At 33.7% G+C, this 18,410-nt stretch overlaps 1 protein-coding gene, 1 long non-coding RNA gene and 1 other non-coding gene across 6 annotated transcripts; 1 reads left to right on the top strand and 2 right to left on the bottom strand.

The window, feature by feature from the left end:
* Positions 1 to 4,691: 4,691 nt before the first annotated feature.
* LOC145621311 (uncharacterized) lies at positions 4,692 to 11,820 on the bottom strand. 4 transcript variants are annotated; one of them, XR_014108384.1, is made up of 8 exons: positions 11,695 to 11,820; positions 11,338 to 11,467; positions 9,550 to 9,661; positions 7,247 to 7,605; positions 6,779 to 6,870; positions 5,728 to 5,796; positions 5,015 to 5,121; positions 4,692 to 4,914 (listed from the first exon to the last, which is right to left on the bottom strand). It is a non-coding gene; the product is annotated as an uncharacterized LOC145621311 (long non-coding RNA). The 4 variants fall into 4 exon arrangements; XR_014108387.1 differs by lacking the exon at positions 5,728 to 5,796 and adding an exon at positions 5,410 to 5,425; XR_014108386.1 differs by having other exon boundaries at positions 7,485 to 7,605.
* A 371-nt stretch (positions 11,821 to 12,191) lies between these two features.
* TRNAE-CUC (transfer RNA glutamic acid (anticodon CUC)) lies at positions 12,192 to 12,264 on the bottom strand. The gene has a single exon. It is a non-coding gene; the product is annotated as a tRNA-Glu (tRNA).
* A 124-nt stretch (positions 12,265 to 12,388) lies between these two features.
* LOC145619134 (cyclase-associated protein 1-like) lies at positions 12,389 to 18,258 on the top strand. Its single transcript, XM_081673740.1, has 10 exons — positions 12,389 to 12,842; positions 14,655 to 14,823; positions 14,918 to 14,982; positions 15,262 to 15,571; positions 15,653 to 15,800; positions 15,891 to 16,000; positions 16,103 to 16,158; positions 16,261 to 16,317; positions 16,466 to 16,609; positions 17,817 to 18,258. The coding sequence occupies exons 1-10, from the start codon at positions 12,567 to 12,569 to the stop codon at positions 17,901 to 17,903; spliced, it is 1,422 nt and encodes a 473-aa protein (XP_081529866.1). The 5' UTR covers positions 12,389 to 12,566; the 3' UTR covers positions 17,904 to 18,258.
* Positions 18,259 to 18,410: the final 152 nt, after the last annotated feature.

The raw sequence follows: 18,410 nt of genomic DNA, 5'->3' as shown, positions 1-18,410 counted from the left end.
ATTCGAGCTTTAAAGAAGTAAAGAACATAAATATACAAATCATCAATAAAAAAAAACGTGAACAATGAAACATAATAAGATAATCAATTTCTCAGTAATTTGACAAATTAAACAATTTAAGATTCAAAGTAAAATTAAAAAATAGCTTATTGCAAATTACTCAACATAATCTAAAACTATAATCCGTAGGTTTTGCTGTTCTTTACCATACTCGAAGTCTCACAACACATCAAGACTTGTTCCAATTCATCTCTGTATAATTACGTATGAAGAAGATCTCTTGTCGTTGTTTATTTACCAAATCAACCAACACTGCGATGTTTTTCTCCATCATATTCTCTGTGTACAATCGATGAAATTCGAGTTGGTGAAGCCTCGATTTAACTTGTTTAATTTCTTTTTCAACCATGCCAAGAGACTCTGCATCCTCCTTAACAATCCTTTCGATGTACTTAAATTCCTTATCGAACATCCCTACTATTTTATCTAAAAAACGCAGCTTATCAATATGTTTTACCTTCTCTTCTTCGTTAAACTTGTTCACACACTTGGTACTTAGATCCTTGTGTGCCTCACGAAGTTGCTCGTGTTGTTTGGTAAAAAGTTCAAAGTTCTTAAGGTTGTACCTTAGCATTGTATTCATGTTCCATTTTTGCGATTCAACCTCTTTAAGTTCAAGATTTGTCTTCTTGATTTTATTCTCTATTTCATTTTGAAACATTACACACTCGTCTGTTTCTTCTATAACGTTGTTGATTATACCGGCCAACACGTCAAATCTCTCTGCCCCAATCTTCCATCTTGTCGTATCGATAATTGCTTACTCAAGAATCGGTTAGAATCCTTACTATTTGACAAATTATTTATGAGAATATGATAAATTGAATAAACTTAATTGCTTAAACTTCATTGATCACGGCCATATACAGCCAATAGATAATACAAGGGTTAACCTAATCTGATCTGATAAAATTAGGAAATATCAAAAGATTATATTCTGAGCACAATATATAACAACTAAACATTACCATATAATTTCCTAAAATATAATATCCTCAATCCTATTACTCTTGATTTTGTAATGTGAAACTAACTTTTACAAAAGCTTGGACTCAATTTAACTATTAAAGAGTAGACGAAACTATAAATAAATGATATGATGATTAGATCAAATATTTTGTCAAAAAAAAAAAAAAAGATTAGATCAAATATTAAGCGCTTCATATACGGAGTAACAAGTAAATAACATAAGTTTTAGAATTATCTAACAATGATACCTAAATTAAGTTGAACATAAAAAGATAAAATTATAGAATCCTAACAATGATAAAATTTTATCTTTTTATCTAATACTAAAAAGATAGACTCAAATATAATTATCATATAAACTAAACTGAACTAACTGATAAAAGCTGAACTGAACTGAAATGAATATTTAATGAGAGAAGGAAATTAGGAGCTGAGCCGAGATGAACTGAACTGAAATTAAGTAAATGTGAACCGTATTCTTTTTGTTCTTGTTTTCAAAATCTTTTATGATTTAAAAAAAAAAATCAAACTAGAGGGAGTAAAACGAACAATTTGTTTATAGGATTATGACATACGTAGGAAAAAAAAACGTAGTAATCTCAAATAAAATTATCATATACATACATATTATTCTTTTTGTTCTCGTTTTCAAAATCTTTTATGATTTTAAAAAAAAAAATCAAACTAGAGGGAGTTAAACGAACAATTTGTTTATAGGATTATGAAATATATAGAAAAAAAAAATGTAGTAAAAAATAATCCTTAAAAAAAAAGGCAAATTTGTCAAAAAAAAAAACCTTTTAAATGGACCATTTTGCGAATAAAAAACCTTTTAAAAGCTTTTTGGCAAAAGAAAACCCGAAGATAATTTTTTTTTGTTGAAGACAATGTGTGCCTCTAATTCACCTAATTAAGCTCTACTATTTTCCTAATTACCCCTAACTCTCTCTTATCCATTTAATAATTAAATTAATTTACAAACAAAAATAAAAACTCAACCCACCATCCCTACCACCACTCCACCAGCCAGCAACACCCTCTCCTTTTCCCCCTCTCATGGCGGCAGCCCCCCTCCCCCCAACTGAGTCGCCCTGAACCGCCGACCGGCCTCTCCTTTTCCTCCTTACCATACCCCCGCTGCAACCCTCCCCCTTCCCTAAACCCTAACCCCTACCATCCACCCAAACACCAACGATTTTTTCTTCAATTAGAGAATCAACATCAAGTGGCGGAGGATCCTTAGAGTGGTCGGGATGTGGCAGCAAGGGCGAGAAAGAAGGAAAGAGAGAGAGTGAGTCAAGGAGAACAAGAAAGAGGGGGAAGAAGCATGAGGGAACCTGCTCGAAGTTGATAATTAGGAGGGTCGGCTGGTGGTCGAGGAGGATCGCCGGAAGTTGGAGGTTTAAGGCGGCGGTACAGTTGGGGGTGGGGCTGCTGCCTGCTGCCATGGAAGGGGGAAAAAGGAGGGAGTGGGGTGGTGGTCTTTGGGTTTTTTTTTACTTACTAGTCGTTGGTGCACGCGCTACGCGCGTGCCCCCTCGACGGTTAGATAAGTAATTTTCGCGAATCTGTATGGTCCATGTAGTATTCGTTATTATGTTGCGGTTTTGTAATAAAATACTGAAGACTATTATAGAGTATATTTTACAAACCGTTTATTAAAAGTAATTTTATATGTGATTTATTTGCGCTGTAAAAATAGAGCGTTGTATATACAATTGATCAAAAAAATGCGTTTTTGCTTAAGCTTATTCAGTTGTTTCTAGAGCTACAAACAAAAAGCTAAAAGAGCGGATTTCTATTCACTAACCCACAGATTAGATTTAATCCTTTTGATTTTGTTCCTTCATACTATATTTAAAACAATGCAAATTTAAATAGCTCGTTTAGGAGACCAGCCTTTTGACTAAATAGATGTAGCATTATAAAGTAAGGCATGCTTTTACAGAAAGCATCATTACCAAAGATTATATTTAGAGTTTAAATTGGAATAGTATTTTAAACAGATTTGTAATATATTTCCATTTTTTCCGGAAACTTTATACTATGTAAACACACAATTAATTCAACATCAAAATCATACAATTTTATTAAATCAACATACATGATAGAAAAAATTATCAATATTCCACAAATCTCAAATCTATTTAATCACCTATACTACTCTAAAAGTAACTCCAGAATTAGATCAACTAAAGAAATTCATCTATTAATGATTTTAAATAGGTAAATCAAGAATCATTATTAAGTTGCAGATAAACATCAAATATAATAACCTTCCCTAGCCTAAGCTTCAGCACAACGCCTTCATTAATTTGCACTTAATAATAATCAATCAATTTATCAACACCTTACTCATGTAACTATGACTATTTACGGCTAACATCATGTTCATAACGTGTTTCGTAATTTTACTCATTAGAAATAAGTTCCATTCTTGGTCACTGTTGATGCCCAAGCCACTTCAGAATTGATATTATAGTGTAAGATGAACTGGAACTGAGGGTGAAAATCACCTGTTACAACCCTTCTCTCTCTCTCTCTTACTATGTTTTTTCCTTAGTTCATCTCACTTTCTCTCTGTATCTTACTCTCTTTTCCTCCCATTCCCTATTTCTCTATCTCCTACTCTCTTTTTGTCCCAGTCCTTCTTTCTCTTCCAAATATTGTTTGTATTTGTTACCTCGTCCCCAAAACCACTTTATCTTCTTCAAGGATATCAACTCTCTCCACTACAATGACTTGACTAATTTTTTTCAAGTTCATAATAGATAAGTTTTAAAAAGTTAAAATCTAATCAAAAAGTATTTTACGTATTCCTTGATTACAATCATTACATAGTAAAGATAGTCATTAAAAAGTTCTTCATCTCGTTCCCTTTAATTTCCTCGAAGACTCTCAACTCCATCTCCCATTCTTTTCCCTTCCCTTCTTTTTCTTCCTTCTTTGCTATCCAAATAGAGCGTAAATCTCAAATTTTTGAATGCACAAAGCTACAAGATATAACATTTATCTATTACTGACAGATTTTGAACCAAAAAATTACACATAGGAAATAAACCCAAGATTTATAATGAGCTTAAAAGCAAAACCATTTGATCAAAACATCCGCATTTCAAAGTTATGGACACAAAATTCATAGGTCATACCTTTCAAAATGTAAACCCCAAATTTCTTTTTCACTCCGTAATAACTTATCATTTTGGTGCAAAATGATCTGTTTTCTTTATTCATAACTTTATTTTATTTTGAATATATATGTATTGGGTACAGTTGTACATGTATGATGTAAAGTAAATTAAAATTACATTTATTGAGTAATAATTTAGAAGCTATATCGAAATAATCTACAAAGCCAACAACCAATTATTTTTTATTAAAGTGTTGGAATAGAACCAACAAAACCAAACATGTAGCATCTTTTAATTTCTTAAGAGCATTAGGCAGGAAAACTTGGTTTGTTGATTCTTCTGAGCCACAATCACCACAAACTTTGGGTTCTACTTCTCATCAAAGACGCATGCTAAAAGTTTGGAATATATTTGGTTACGAAAGTTGAAAATTATCGAAGGATGATAGTCATGGCCAACCCTAAATGGTTTTGGAAAAAAAAAAACAAACAAAGAGCTTAACTAATAATCAAGTAACAACGCATACCAAAATATGATAATATGTTCAACTGACATATAAATCAAACAGAGCCTATAATGACCCATTTTAGAATTGCTTAAGGTTAAGAGAACATTTACACGAGTAACATCTTCGGCAAACATATCTCATGATGCTTTCACCTAAGACACAAAATTGTCAATCATTTCGACCTTAAAAGACTAAGTCCTTAGATGCCCTATATTGTGAAATCAACGACCATTGCCTGGAGTTAACCTAAAAAGCATAAGAACAAACAACATCAACTAATGGTAATAGCAAATTTTCCTTTTCAATTTTTTGGAAATGACGAGGAAAGGGGAGTGTAGAAATTTACAGCAGCATCCATGAGATACATCCACCCCAAATTATTGTGGGCACTTTTGAAATTAGTGGTGTAGAAAGAGTATGCTCAACAACGAACATAGAGTTCAACCTACCAAGCTGTATAAAAAATAGACAAATATGAGAAGCCACACATTTAAAAGAAAATAAGACCATCAATAAGCACCAATCTACCTCTAATTTCTAACAAATCTGTGAAACCCAAGCCTAAATTAGTGCTACTAAACAATTTAGAAATCAAGCTAGGGTTGTTTTTACTTTCACACAGGTGGAGTGAACAAATACAAATACATCTAATTCCTGCTTTATTATGATTTTTTTTAATGATTTATTATGATTATGTCACTCTCATATTTTTGAAATATAAGAATGTCGTATATGCAATACCTGAATTTTCCATAGCCTTCTTGTGGAAACCAGCATGATTACCCAAAACATGTGAAGTACAATATAAGTTCAAATTAATCTTGAAAGTGAGCTTTAAAAAATACCAAACAGAGACTGAATAAAGATGCTCAAGTTTGATATACTCCGTAGTAACTCTATCTTTACACAGAACAATCAAATTAATATACCAAATACCGGGGACCAAATTGTGTAACATGTGGTCCTTTATACATGCTTAACAAATATATCAGAGATTTATCTACATGGAAATTAAACACCCATAAGATACATATTATCAGAACATACTTGGGCACTTACAATGAAATTGTTTTGCAAGGATGTGAAGGTCAAATGATAATCCATTTCAGAATTCGATAAAGGTGTTACCTACAAGATAATTATGGTTTAGTGGAAGTCTAAGATCTTAAAAGTGGAGAAAATAAAAAATCGTTCAAAACCAATACTCACTTCTCAAACCTACTTCACTATAATTAATTTCTATCTCAAAAGGCACGAAATCTTCACCAAATGCCTCATTTATTTAGAAAAAATTCAACAAACACAGAAAAATTCAATTACAAACTTAAACTAAACCCCAAAAAACCTCAAATATTTTAATACCCACAAAAATTCCCATCTACCTCATTTCACAATCAACCAAATAAATCAAATGTTGGGTAATTAACCATCAAATGAACAACAATAATGTTTAGAAGTTATATTTTTTTGTTAAACCTTAATTTCTACAATTTACTCATCGATATAGGCAATAGCAATGGACAAGTATATTTTATAATCTTGGGGTTGTAATAATTATGCAGACTGTAGCAAGGGTGTGCCATTTTGCACACAAAGAAATCACAGTGCAAGTAGCCGATTAAAAACCTAACACTCATATTCACTACCTAGTCACGAAAGCTCCATATGAACTCCCAACATGAAATCTAAGTCCAAAACACCACTTAGCAGTTGCATAGTCCAAATTTCCAATAGGCTTCAATGATAATGATCAAATTTCAGCTTAAGTTCATACATAAGATCCTTAACCATTTTTCCATTAATCCTACATTAACTCAAAACAATTCGTGAAAAGCCCATATCAAACAACAAAGTACACAACTCAGAAACCTAGTGAAATCCTAGATGTGTGAGGCCGAAATTTGTTAACCACAAAGCAATTTTCTAACATCTATTTAACCCCAGCATGAACACCAACTCCTTGTTAAAATGCCAGTATGCCACAATGAAAACCCAAACAAGATGGAAGGAAATTCAACATTCAGATATCAAGGGAACGGAGGAGAGAGATAATGATCTAGAATCTCCTTTCTAAAACCACCACAAGCTATAATCATCTGAAACAACTTACCTCCTCAAAGTCGAACATCTTGGCAGAAGCTGTTCAGCACGGGAATCATCAAGTGATGGCAGATCTCTTTAAAATAGTTCTTTACCCTTTACCTGCAAAATTGATAGTTTGAGTACTTAATCATTGTTTGTTCGTATATCAATTTTACTCCATCAATACCAAAATTTAATAAAAGCAAAATGAGAACTCGAAGGCTCTGCTAACCAGAAACAAAACACACGAACACATACAAAGTCACATACTGAAAGCTCCAAAAGGATCAAGTAGGCATACAAAAAAAAAAAAAGAGGAAATAATAACGGTGCTTATTACACCTGAATTAGCAAAGTGATAACTGAACATAAATCTTAGGCTGATACAAAACACCAATGTCCACCACTATGAATTAAGGGGGAAATTTAACAGCAAATATTCCAAACCAATTGGTTGAATATTAGACCAAAATTAGAGATGGATGGGATCACTTACCACCCAATTCTTAAGTACCAATTGCTGATCCCTTTACCATCAGAAACTCCTTTAAACATGTTTAGTGCCTTGTATAATCCACAGATTTAAGGGTATACAAGGCATACAGAAGATGGGTAATTGAAGTAGTAAGGGTGTGGTTTTGGGTATGGGAATATAGGTGGCTGCAGACGACGTTGTGACTTGAGTGCAGGCATACAGTAATATCAATAGAGCAGCAACAATGCCATTTACAAACCTTTAGCATGCCAAATTTTATCTCATTTGCCTCTACAATGGTCTTCAATTTCTTATTTCATACTCGTAAATTTAGTTTCTTATGTCATTCGCCTCTGAATTTTGCATACCAACAACTATACCTGCGACAACAAACAAAAAATCAAGGAGGCAAATTAATATGGTCATAGATAGTAAGATAGCAAACCCATGTCCGAAATTGTAAAGGGGTGAAAATTGAACACGGATATTCCTGCTTTTACTAACAAAATTAATACGAAGTAGTAATGTGCAAAATCGAAAAAAAGTTAGTCCATAAGATATTGTTCTAGCAATGGGAGAATATAGATACCCTTTAAAAAAAATAGAATAAATAGTTATAAGCTTCCTCGTGGTAATTACATATACTTCGTACATTAGAGCCCGTATATACAAGATTCATACCCATTTGACAGCTTCCCAAGCAAATACCTGGTCTAACTCTACCAACTCTTTGGAAGACAACAGCATTTAAAACAGCTGAAAACTTCAAAATAAGCAAAAACTTAAGAGTCTCCCTTTCATTGATATTACCTGGATCATCATTTATCAACCAGACTTCAATCTGATAATTATTACAAAATATTAATTTTATTATTGTGACATGAAATTGAAAAGGACTCAAGGAACCTTTCCAGTTTCCACCAACGAATCTAAACGGGTCATCTATAAATTCCAACCACTAAACAAGCAAATTTCCTAAATAATTTGACAAGTCTATTATTATCAGCCAATCATATCTATTAAGACTACTACGACATCAACATAATATAACTAATATAATTAAAATTAATTTTAACATTTGACTTTATGCGGTTTACAAAAAACACCTTTGACCGTTAATTAAATATGTAAAATCTTTAATATTAATATATACTTGTATGTGACACAAATCTAATAAGATTTCATGTGGAGGACTTTTGTATTCATATATATATGGTTAAAGTTAACAAATTTTGGATTTGCAAAGTTAAATAAGACAAATTTTGGACATGAAGTATTAATAAGAACACACACAAACCCAATTCAAAAGAGAAACCATACAGCAGCCAATGCCATTAATTCAAGGAAATGATAATGCAATGCTCTCGGAATTATCAAAGGTTAGCAACCTAACAGAAGCAACAAAGATGTCTTACGCAAAGAAGCATGCAATAATATAAGAGGCAACAAACATGCCTAGACTCTAGACTTTCCTCCTGCCAAAATGTCAACATTGATTAGTAGTTACAATGGATGATGCCAACATAGTGAGCATACCATGTAATCGTGGAACATAAATCAAAAGGTTAAACAAAAAAAAAATTCCTGGGAATTTATGCTCAACTAACTCAGTCTGCCATAATCACAGGGGCTATACTGCTTAAGGTTTTGTCAATAACTAAAGTAATTTCAATTATGTCCCTAAGAGTAAATAATAGTAATCCCTCTGAACCTCTAAGATTGCCCCAATTTTCTTTTTGGTGTATTACTTTAAGTTTGGCCCGTACCACAAATGGTCAAGAGTGACCGCCACATAACTCTCACATACATCTGAACCCACCAGTTTTCTCTCACATCAACTCCACCCAACTAAAGCTTAAAGATATATACTCTAATGCCCAACTAAAACTAAAACTATCAAATACTCTAATGGCCAATGGGGCAACCCTAGAGAGACGGAGGGAGTAGTATTAAATTGAGTTTAAGTAGACTCCACGGGCTTCCAAAAAGTGAAATAAAGCCCTACAGGCTACAACAAGACACCACAAGAAAAAACAAAGCATGGAAACTTTTAACACTATAATAAACTTCTCCAGCTCAAATCCTCAATAATGGGATTATGGGACCTTGCTTAAATTCTTTTCTACAATTCCACAGAATGCTTAGAATTTAAAGGGTCATATATTTTTCCAATGCACAAAATTTCTTCCTAGTTAATCTTTATTCTTCCAAGAGGAAGGGTGGAGGAAGTGGTGGTCACACCCCATAGTTGATGTTCAAAAACAATGCATCAAGGAAACTACTAAGAAACAGGAATATATTGATGAATCTACTCTTTCACTAACCTCCTTTGATTTTGAAGAACTATGTTGGGGTGCAAAAACTTCAAATGATGTGAACCCCACCAACGTCACTTCAGTAATCCAATCATTCCTGCTTCCCTCCACCAAATTATCTCTGTTGAATAACTTTCATCAGAATTTCACAACCAAATGTGTCCTTGATAGGAAGAATAATCCAGCACAACACAAAATACCGTTGAAAAAAAAAGCACATTCAGCTTGAAGAATCAATTTCAGAGAAAACATCAGCAACAAAAAGGACTTGGAGTTGGTCTGAGCTAGAGAAACATCTCTAAATTTTAATATAATGTAAGCTCAATGATTTACTTTAGCCACTGTAATACATGTTGAGGCACTATCTGCCAGGCTAAGCATAGCTATTGAATGGAATAGTAAGAAGAAAATAATTAAAACAATAAATAATAAAAACAAAACACCATTCAAAGGCAAACACTAACTTAGGAGTACTACACACCCATTTAACACGAATGTGTGGCAACATAAATGGAAAAGATATAGAGCCTTTATCCAAGAAAAAATTGAAAAAAATATTAGGGAGCCCACAACGCCTTAGTCCCAAAATAATTTGGGTTCGGCTAACATGAATCATTATAAGGAACCGTCCGACAAAGAAAGAGCACCCAAGTAAAAATGAAACTTTTAAGAGAGTCTAAAAAGATTATCAAGAATAAAATTAAGGAGTGGTAGTGATAAAAACGTGTGAGTAAATTAATCTAAGAATTCTGGCACTCAGCTTATATCACCATGATAAACAGTAAATAGAACTTCAAGAAATCTGAGATCCTATTGACACCAAAACTATCAAGACTGTAATATGCAGACAACTTTTGCTGAACAATACTCATGACTTCATAAAGTGACATTATACATCTGAAACAAGCTGAAAAAAGGAAGGGTGATTCAGAAATATATTTCAAAAGCAGCCTGATATATATGCTCCAGATTATACATTTCCTACAGACCCCCAAGGAAAAAAGGGGAATTCTAGGATGCCACTCAATTGCAAGGTATCACCCAATTATAGTCTCAATGCTTACCAAACATATTTAAGTCTGTAGGCATCAGAATCAGAAATGCAAGGGTAAGAATCCCAAAATCCACACCCATTTTCCATTATGGACTCACTATTGGAGTGTTCAAGCCAAAAAAATCAAGCAATTAAACTGAATAAGATTAAAAAAAGAAAACCTGAATCAAAAGGGCGAAAATTTTAGAATTTCATCAACACTCCTTCATTCATGGATTACTCAGATTATTTCTAATTTAAATTTCCTCAATTCAATTACAAAATTAAATTAAAGAGAGGATATATAGAAAAATTCAATTACAAAATTAAATTAAACCACAAAAACCTCAAATTTTCAGAAACCCACAAAAATTCACTTTAAACTGCAGAAATTTACTCAAATATCTAAAATACATCCAAACCCCGATTAAAATGCCAGAATCTTAAAATACATCAAAATACCCCTATAAAACTGAAGGAATTTTATTAATTATACAAAATACATCAAATATATGCATATTCAAGAATCAAATCTCAGTCATTCGACCAATTATACAAAATGCACTTGTTTTAATTAGCGATTGTTAGCTTGAATCTCAGTTATTCTTCCATATCTCAGTATATAGAGCAGCAAAATCAGAAAATAAATTCAAAATAAAAAAATACAAATCGAATTAATTTTTTTTATTCAGAAGAAAAAAACATCTAAACCCTAAAACCAGAAGAAAAAAAATATCAAACAAAACTAAAGAAAACACACAAACCTGAGCAGCTTTGTAAGCATTCAAAGTATCTTCAGCAGCATTTTCCTTTCATCGGCAGATATAAACTCAGCCAGTTCTCTCCTCTTTTCTCCTTTCTCAGGTCAAAATCAAAAGGGCGAAATCACCACTCCTTCATCAAGAAAAAGTTCGGATTTTCAATCAAAATTCAGAAAATTAATTAAGAAGAATTGCCTTTGATTGTCAATCGAAATTCAGATAATTAATTAAGAAGAATTACCAAAAAAAAAAAAAAAAAACATAGGACCAAAAAGGATTAGTGGACTTTTATGGATTTAAAGCTAAACCCTAGATTGTCAAATTGATATTAGATGCTTATAAAAAGGATAAAGATCTTACCCCAATGAAGAACCGAAGCCCCATAACCATCATCGAATGGATGATCGGTGATTGCTGAAGGTGTAGAAGGTTTCTCTCTCTAGGTTTCTGAGAGAGATTGAAGGAAGTCGGTGAAAATGAGAGTTGGGGAATGAGAAAGAGGGGCTATGTGGCAAGGAGAAAGCAATATAAGGGAGCAAAGGGTAATTTAGGCAATTCATTAATTTCGGGGCTGAAAATGTAATATCCTCAAAAAAAACTGTAGCAAAGTTTCCATATTTATAAGGGTTATAGATTTATAAATTAAGTTGATTAATAAATAGTTAAGTGAGAGTTATAAGATAATTAGAAGAAATTAGAACTTAATTAAGTGAATTAGTCGCATTAAGTTCAATCGGGTTTCCTTTTGCTAAAATGTTAAAATTCGGGTTTTCTTTTGCAAAAAAGCGTTTAAAAGGTTTTTTTCGCAAAATGGCGCATTTAAAAGGTTTTTTTTGACAAATTTGCCAAAAAAAAATTTCCGTTGCCGGGACTTGAACCCGGGTCTCTCGGGTGAGAGCTGAGTATCCTGACCAACTAGACTACAACGGATTCACTTTAATAATAAGTCTACACAAATTTTAATAAATATAAAAATAGGAATCAAATCCTTTAATTGACACGTGTCCTTAAAATTCTCCAATTTCCCCTAATCCAAACACACCCCGCCCAAAAATTAACCTGAACACATACATTCCTTTCCCTTCCCTTCCATTTCTCTTCATTTTCTCTCTCCTCCACTTTTTCTTCAACAATGTCTTCCATATAAATACCAAATCCTTCAATTTTCAACCTTCAGATCTACAAATTCATACATTTCATCTGATAATCAACAATTTTAGAGAGAGAAATCAATGGAGGCGCAGCTTGTTGAGAGGTTGGAGAAGGCAGTTGCTCGATTGGAGGCGATTTCTTCTTCATCATCTTCTTCTAGAAGCGTCGATTTTTCCGGCGAAGATGCGGTGTTGGATCCTTCGATCGTCGCTTTGGATGATCTGATCGCCAATTATGTTGGTAGGGTTTACGACGCTGCTCAGAAGATCGGCGGTAAAGTGTTGGAATCTACGGAGATTCTTCGTGATGCGTTTTCTGCTTTGCGTGAGCTTCTTGTTAAAGTTAAGCAGACTCAGGTAATTGTATTTCGGATTTTTGATGTTTTATTTTTGAGTTTTTGTTGATTTTATTTTTGGATTGAATTGTGAAGTTTGATTTGATTTTGATTGAGCGAATTTTTTGTGAATTTGGTGCAATGTGGAGAACTGTCTGATTTAAGGAATTGACAATTTAATTATAGATTTAGGTTGAGCGCATTTTTGCTGATTTTGATTGGAAATTGTTGTGTAATGTGGATGTAGGATGATGATAATGAGGACGATAGTTCAAATTTTGGAATTCACAATTATAGATTTATAGAAGCTTGATTTGATTTGATTTAAATCGATTTTTTTGTTTGTTTTGATTTAAATTGGAATATTGCGTATTTTGGATGAGTAATGTGTTGAATGTATTGAATTGCTCAATGAAGAATCATTGAAGCTGAGAGATTTTTTTCGAAGTTCTTGATTTCTACAGAAATGATCTTGTTTTTTGTATTGAGTAATGAATATCTGAAATTAGTAATTTAAGAACCTTACTTGTGCTGTGTGCTCGCTTTATATTCTTCACCAAGCTTGCAATTTGGACTATCAACAATGTTTATAGGCAAATACAGAACAATATATATGTTGAATGTTGAATGTTATGTGAGGGGGATTGGACTGTCATCATGGAATTTTGATGCATGTTAGATTTGTTTAGGATAAATGTTAACAATCAATGAGCTTTGGAGTTGAAGGATTTGACATTTTGACCTGTAATATGATGAGAATATGGGAGAGTGGTAGCATAGAGATATAGATTGCTGTAGTAGCATACTAGCATCAATATAAGGGGATGTGTATTGTCAAATTGACCCAAAAGATGATTAGCTATGAATTAATCTTATGTATTATGCTAGAAAATGTTATGGAGTTTGTTAAAATAGTAAGGTGATTATGGCAATGGCCCTAAATTAGAGAAATTGCGCGTTGAAGTTTGCATGTGTTAATGGATCAAAATTCAGCATGTCGTATATCTAGAGATCTCATTAGATTTTTTCACAATTTCTAAGCACTTTTCTCTTCTAAAAACAAGGCTGAATCCATTAGGCTGTCTCGGGGGTTTTCTTTGGAGATCAATAATAATATACTCCAAGCTGTGTATATGATTAACTTCATGTTATTTGTTGCTTACGGTTTGAATGCACTATGTCTTGTTTGTGTAAAATATTTATGCAACATTGCCTTTTTTATGTTAATTTTCCAATATAGTGTAACTAACAGCTCGTTTTATATGTATGTGTAGCCCTAGTGGACACAAATATTGGAAGGAAGTGTTATGTTACAAACTTGTCTTCCCTTTATTCATTAATAAGTGAGGTTTTTGGTGTCATTTAATTGATATTTTGCATTCAGTCGTAATATTCAAATTTGCAACTTTCACTTTATAGAGCTAGGAGATTCTCCTTTTGTGTGTTCAGAGCTGAAACATATTATCTCCAGTTATAATTAGGGATAGTAGGAAAGAATAAAAAAAGTATTGGAGAGATTCAAATATCCTTGAATAAGATAAAAATTGAAGATGTTAACCATCACCCTTGTTTTTGACTTGCTAGCCTAAAATATCAGTTGTATTAAAATATAAAATAGAGAGAATTACAATTAACATATATGGGCATGGCTGGATATCTTTGCCGAGACTGGTCTTATTTGATTTGAGATGCCCAAGTGTCATATTCTTTATGTGGCTTAAACTTGTACTAGGTACTGTGTTGAAGGTTTAGACTAGGGGGTGCAAAACAACTTGTGCACTGTACTAAGATTTGTTTTACTGAATGCACTTTTTTTTTTTATTAATTACTGCAGAAACCTGACATGGCCGGTTTGGGTGAGTTTCTAAAACCACTGAATGAAGTGATTATGAAAGCTAATGCCTTGACGGAGGGGAGACGGTCTGATTTCTTCAACCATCAGAAATCTATATCTGACAGCCTTGCAGCTTTGGCATGGATTGCGTATACTGGCAAAGACTGTGGTTAGTAATTAATACTCTTTAGCCTTTAAATGGTGATTTATTTCTTTATCCCCTCCATCCTTTCCTGGTCTCATAAATCATATATTCTTTATAGGTATGAGTATGCCTATTGCACATGTGGAAGAAAGTTGGCAAATGGCTGAATTTTATAGCAACAAGGTACTACTTGATTTTTTTTTTTTGGGATTTTTTTGCGTTTATGAATATAGATTATTTTGCAAGTATCTCAATGATACTATAATGACAAAAAACAAATGAGCATCTTTGGATGAGTTTGTATATAGATTCTTTTTCCAGTTCTTTTTCGCCTAATCTGCTTTTAAGGGATGTCTTGTCATTGTGCACATTGATCTGATTCAAATTGGTTGGGCTTTAAGGAAGTACTATGTATGCATTTTCTGATTTTCGAGATTCTGTTACTGTTTCTTTAATGCTCAGGTTCTAATTGAGTACAAAAATAAGGATCCTAATCATGTGGAATGGGCCAAGGCTTTGAAGGAGCTCTATTTACCAGGTTTGAGGGATTATGTTAAGAGTTTCTATCCACTGGGACCAGTCTGGAGTACCTCTAGCAAAGCAACTGTTGCTGCTACTCCTAAAGCTCCAGGACCAGCTGCTCCTGCACCACCACCTCCTCCTCCTGCTTCACTGTTCTCTTCTGATTCTGCAAAACCTTCATCATCACAACCAAAGGTAGGGATGTCTGCTGTTTTTCAAGAAATCAGTTCAGGTGGAGCTGCTACATCAGGTATCTCATTACTGCATGTTCCTTTTCCCCTTTTCCTGTTTTTTTGGTTAATATTTGGTGACCAATCTCTTTCAATTCTAGGCCTGCGAAAGGTTACAGATGATATGAAGTCAAAGAACCGGGCTGACAGAAGTGGTGTTGTTCCTGTTGTGGATAAGGAACCTCGTGCTAAATCTTCAGCATTTTCCAAAACAGGGCCTCCAAAGCTGGAGCTTCAGATGGGTCGTAAGTGAGTGTCTTACTATCTTTATTACATGTGCTGTCCCTTTTACTGTTTTCAGTCATTGCTGATCGATGCTATCTTTAATTGATTTGGTAGGTGGGCTGTTGAAAATCAAATTGGGAAGAAGGATTTGATAATTAGTGAATGTGATTCAAAGCAGTCAGTTTATGTTTTTGGGTGTAAAGATTCAGTTTTGCAGATACAAGGTTTGCTGAGTTTTTACAAGTTGACTTTCTTTTGGTTTGGGGACTCTTATCTGTATCTAATTAACTGTAGTATGCTCAGATTTTATCTTTAATTTATTACAGGAAAAGTTAACAATATCACTGTTGATAAATGCACTAAGACGGGGATTTTATTTAAGGTCAGTTTGTGATTTTTTTTGAAAACTTTGCTTGTGTAAATCTTTCTACATCATACTAGGCTATGCTGAGTTGACTTATGCAAGTGATGACTTGTATAACAGGATGTTGTAGCAGCCTGTGAGATTGTTAACTGTAATGGTTTGGAGGTCCAGTGCCAGGTAATTGTTTCACAATAAAAATGAAATATAAAGAAATGATGATGGCATAAAGCAATAGTAATTTTATCGCTCGACTAGAATTCGACATAACTAAAAATGAATTTCGTAAGTGGTGGGGAATTCTGAGTTTGGTAATTTTGAAATGCAGGGTTCAGCTCCATCAATTTCAGTGGACAATACTGCTGGATGTCAATTATATCTGAGCAAAGATTCTTTGGAGGCATCTATAACCACTGCCAAGTCAAGTGAGATCAACGTGATGGTACCTGCTTCTGAGGCTGATGGTGATTGGGTATGCAGCATAAATCTACTTCTTTGGTCTAGTACTTTTTTTTGGTAAATTTTGGTCTGGTACATGTGCTTTTTTTTTTTTTTTAAAAAAAAACCTTAGTTTGTGTTGTAAAGAGTTTAGGGTGGGGATGAGTTATAGCTGTATAGGTTAGTTTAAATTTAGGATACTAGTGCTCTATTCCTGGTAGTTAGAGAGGACAAGTATTGATGGTTGTTAATATAAGTATATAACATCAATAAATTAGTCAAACATGCCAAGGTCGACAACTCGACATAGACACCCCTTTGTAGTGACAAATAACATTGGAAGGGAATCCCGTTTGCAAATTTGCTCCCTAAATAAAGGAGACCTTTAATTTGCTCGATAATTCTTGGCATACGTCTCATATCAAACTTTTTTTTTTTGAGAATTACCAAACAAAGTATAAAATTAACCCATTAAGAGTTTAGCTTGGTATAGGCTATAAGCGTCAGCTGAGGGTACTAGAGAAAGATGCTAAGACTATGGCCAACGGAAGCGAACATTGCAGTGACCAACTGCTGAAATGTAAAGCCTACCCAACCCTATAGGATCTCTAGAGAGTCTGGACACATAAATGGAACCTTGCAGTGTACGTGAGACTTGCATGTTTCTTGCTCTCCTAGTGCCCATTAAAACATTTCTGTCGAAGTGGTAAACTTGCCTACGATGTTGGTTTAGCAACTTTCTGCTGAGGAATTTTTCTGTTAGGCCTCGTTTGTTTAGTTGGAGAACAATTTTCAAGGCAAAAATAGTTTTCTTTTGTTTCTTTACAAGAGAAATTATAGACAGAGTAAAATGGGAGTGGGAGGGAGAAGGGTGACAGGGTGGATGGGAGAAGAGGAAAGGGATGTTAGTAGTAGGGAATGAAATGTGACATTCCTTTCATTTTATTTTGTGTAAAAATGCTTTCACTCATGGGAAAAATTATTTTTTCACCTTTGGGAAAGTTGTTATCCACCCTTTACAAACCAACAATGGAAATTAGGAAAACCAATTTTCAAGAAATGTATTCTGTCTAAATAAACGGAGCCTAAGACTTTCATATTCTTTCTAAGGTTGAGCATCTTCATTTGTTTCTTAAACATCATGTGATTGAAGACACTGAATTATTTATAAAGTTACTAAATGGAAGTTTATATCTGAAATGTAAAGTTTTAAACATTTTTCTCTATTTTTAAACTTGTAGGAAGAGCACTCCCTTCCGCAGCAGTACATTCACACATTCAAGGATGGTCAGTTTGTGACATCTCCAGTTTCCCACTCTGGTGGCTAAACTTTATAATCTCCCGCTGCAGATTTAGGTTATCCTTGAGTCATCTCATGATTAAGTTTTTGTTTGTCAAGGCTAAGAAGTGCATATTCCATACTTTCAGTCTGTTTTGAATATGTTGCCACTGGGTTTTTGAAACAAAGGGTTTTGCATTCGGCTTTCTTACCCCCCACCCCTCCTCTAATTTATTCTTTTATTGATTCAGCTGTTGTATTATGCATGCTGTTTGTGGGTGAGGTTGTTGCTTTGTACAAGGTGCCTTTGTTTGATTTTTCAAGCGCACTGCTGTAAGGACTCATACTTTGTATCGTTGTTTCTTCAGTGCTGTTATTAATAGTGTCTTTTTGGTGTGTTTAAAGTTCTTGGAATAGTTTTGTTCATTCGTAGCTCTCTGCCTCGCCTCCTTGTTGTCTTTGATATCCTCTCTTTTTTTTTTTGGAATACTTGATATTCTGCACATTTGGTGCAGCCTCCAATTTGAATTAAAAGCAGGGGGTAGAAGCTGTAAGA

The sequence above is a fragment of the Chenopodium album genome, chromosome 27 (genome assembly GCF_948465745.1).
Source record: "Chenopodium album chromosome 27, dcCheAlbu1.1, whole genome shotgun sequence".
NCBI lineage: Eukaryota > Viridiplantae > Streptophyta > Magnoliopsida > Caryophyllales > Amaranthaceae > Chenopodium > Chenopodium album.
This window is presented reverse-complemented; position numbering and strand designations above follow the sequence as displayed.

What these genes read in the sequence shown, in the direction of transcription:
- LOC145619134 (XM_081673740.1), top strand. Translation starts at nt 12,567, where the DNA reads ATGGAGGCGCAGCTTGTTGAGAGGTTGGAGAAGGCAGTTGCTCGATTG. An exon ending in GTATACTGGCAAAGACTGTG is followed by an intron (nt 14,824 to 14,917) that starts GTTAGTAATTAA and finishes TATTCTTTATAG; the next exon opens with GTATGAGTATGCCTATTGCA. An exon ending in CTGAGGCTGATGGTGATTGG is followed by an intron (nt 16,610 to 17,816) that starts GTATGCAGCATA and finishes TTAAACTTGTAG; the next exon opens with GAAGAGCACTCCCTTCCGCA.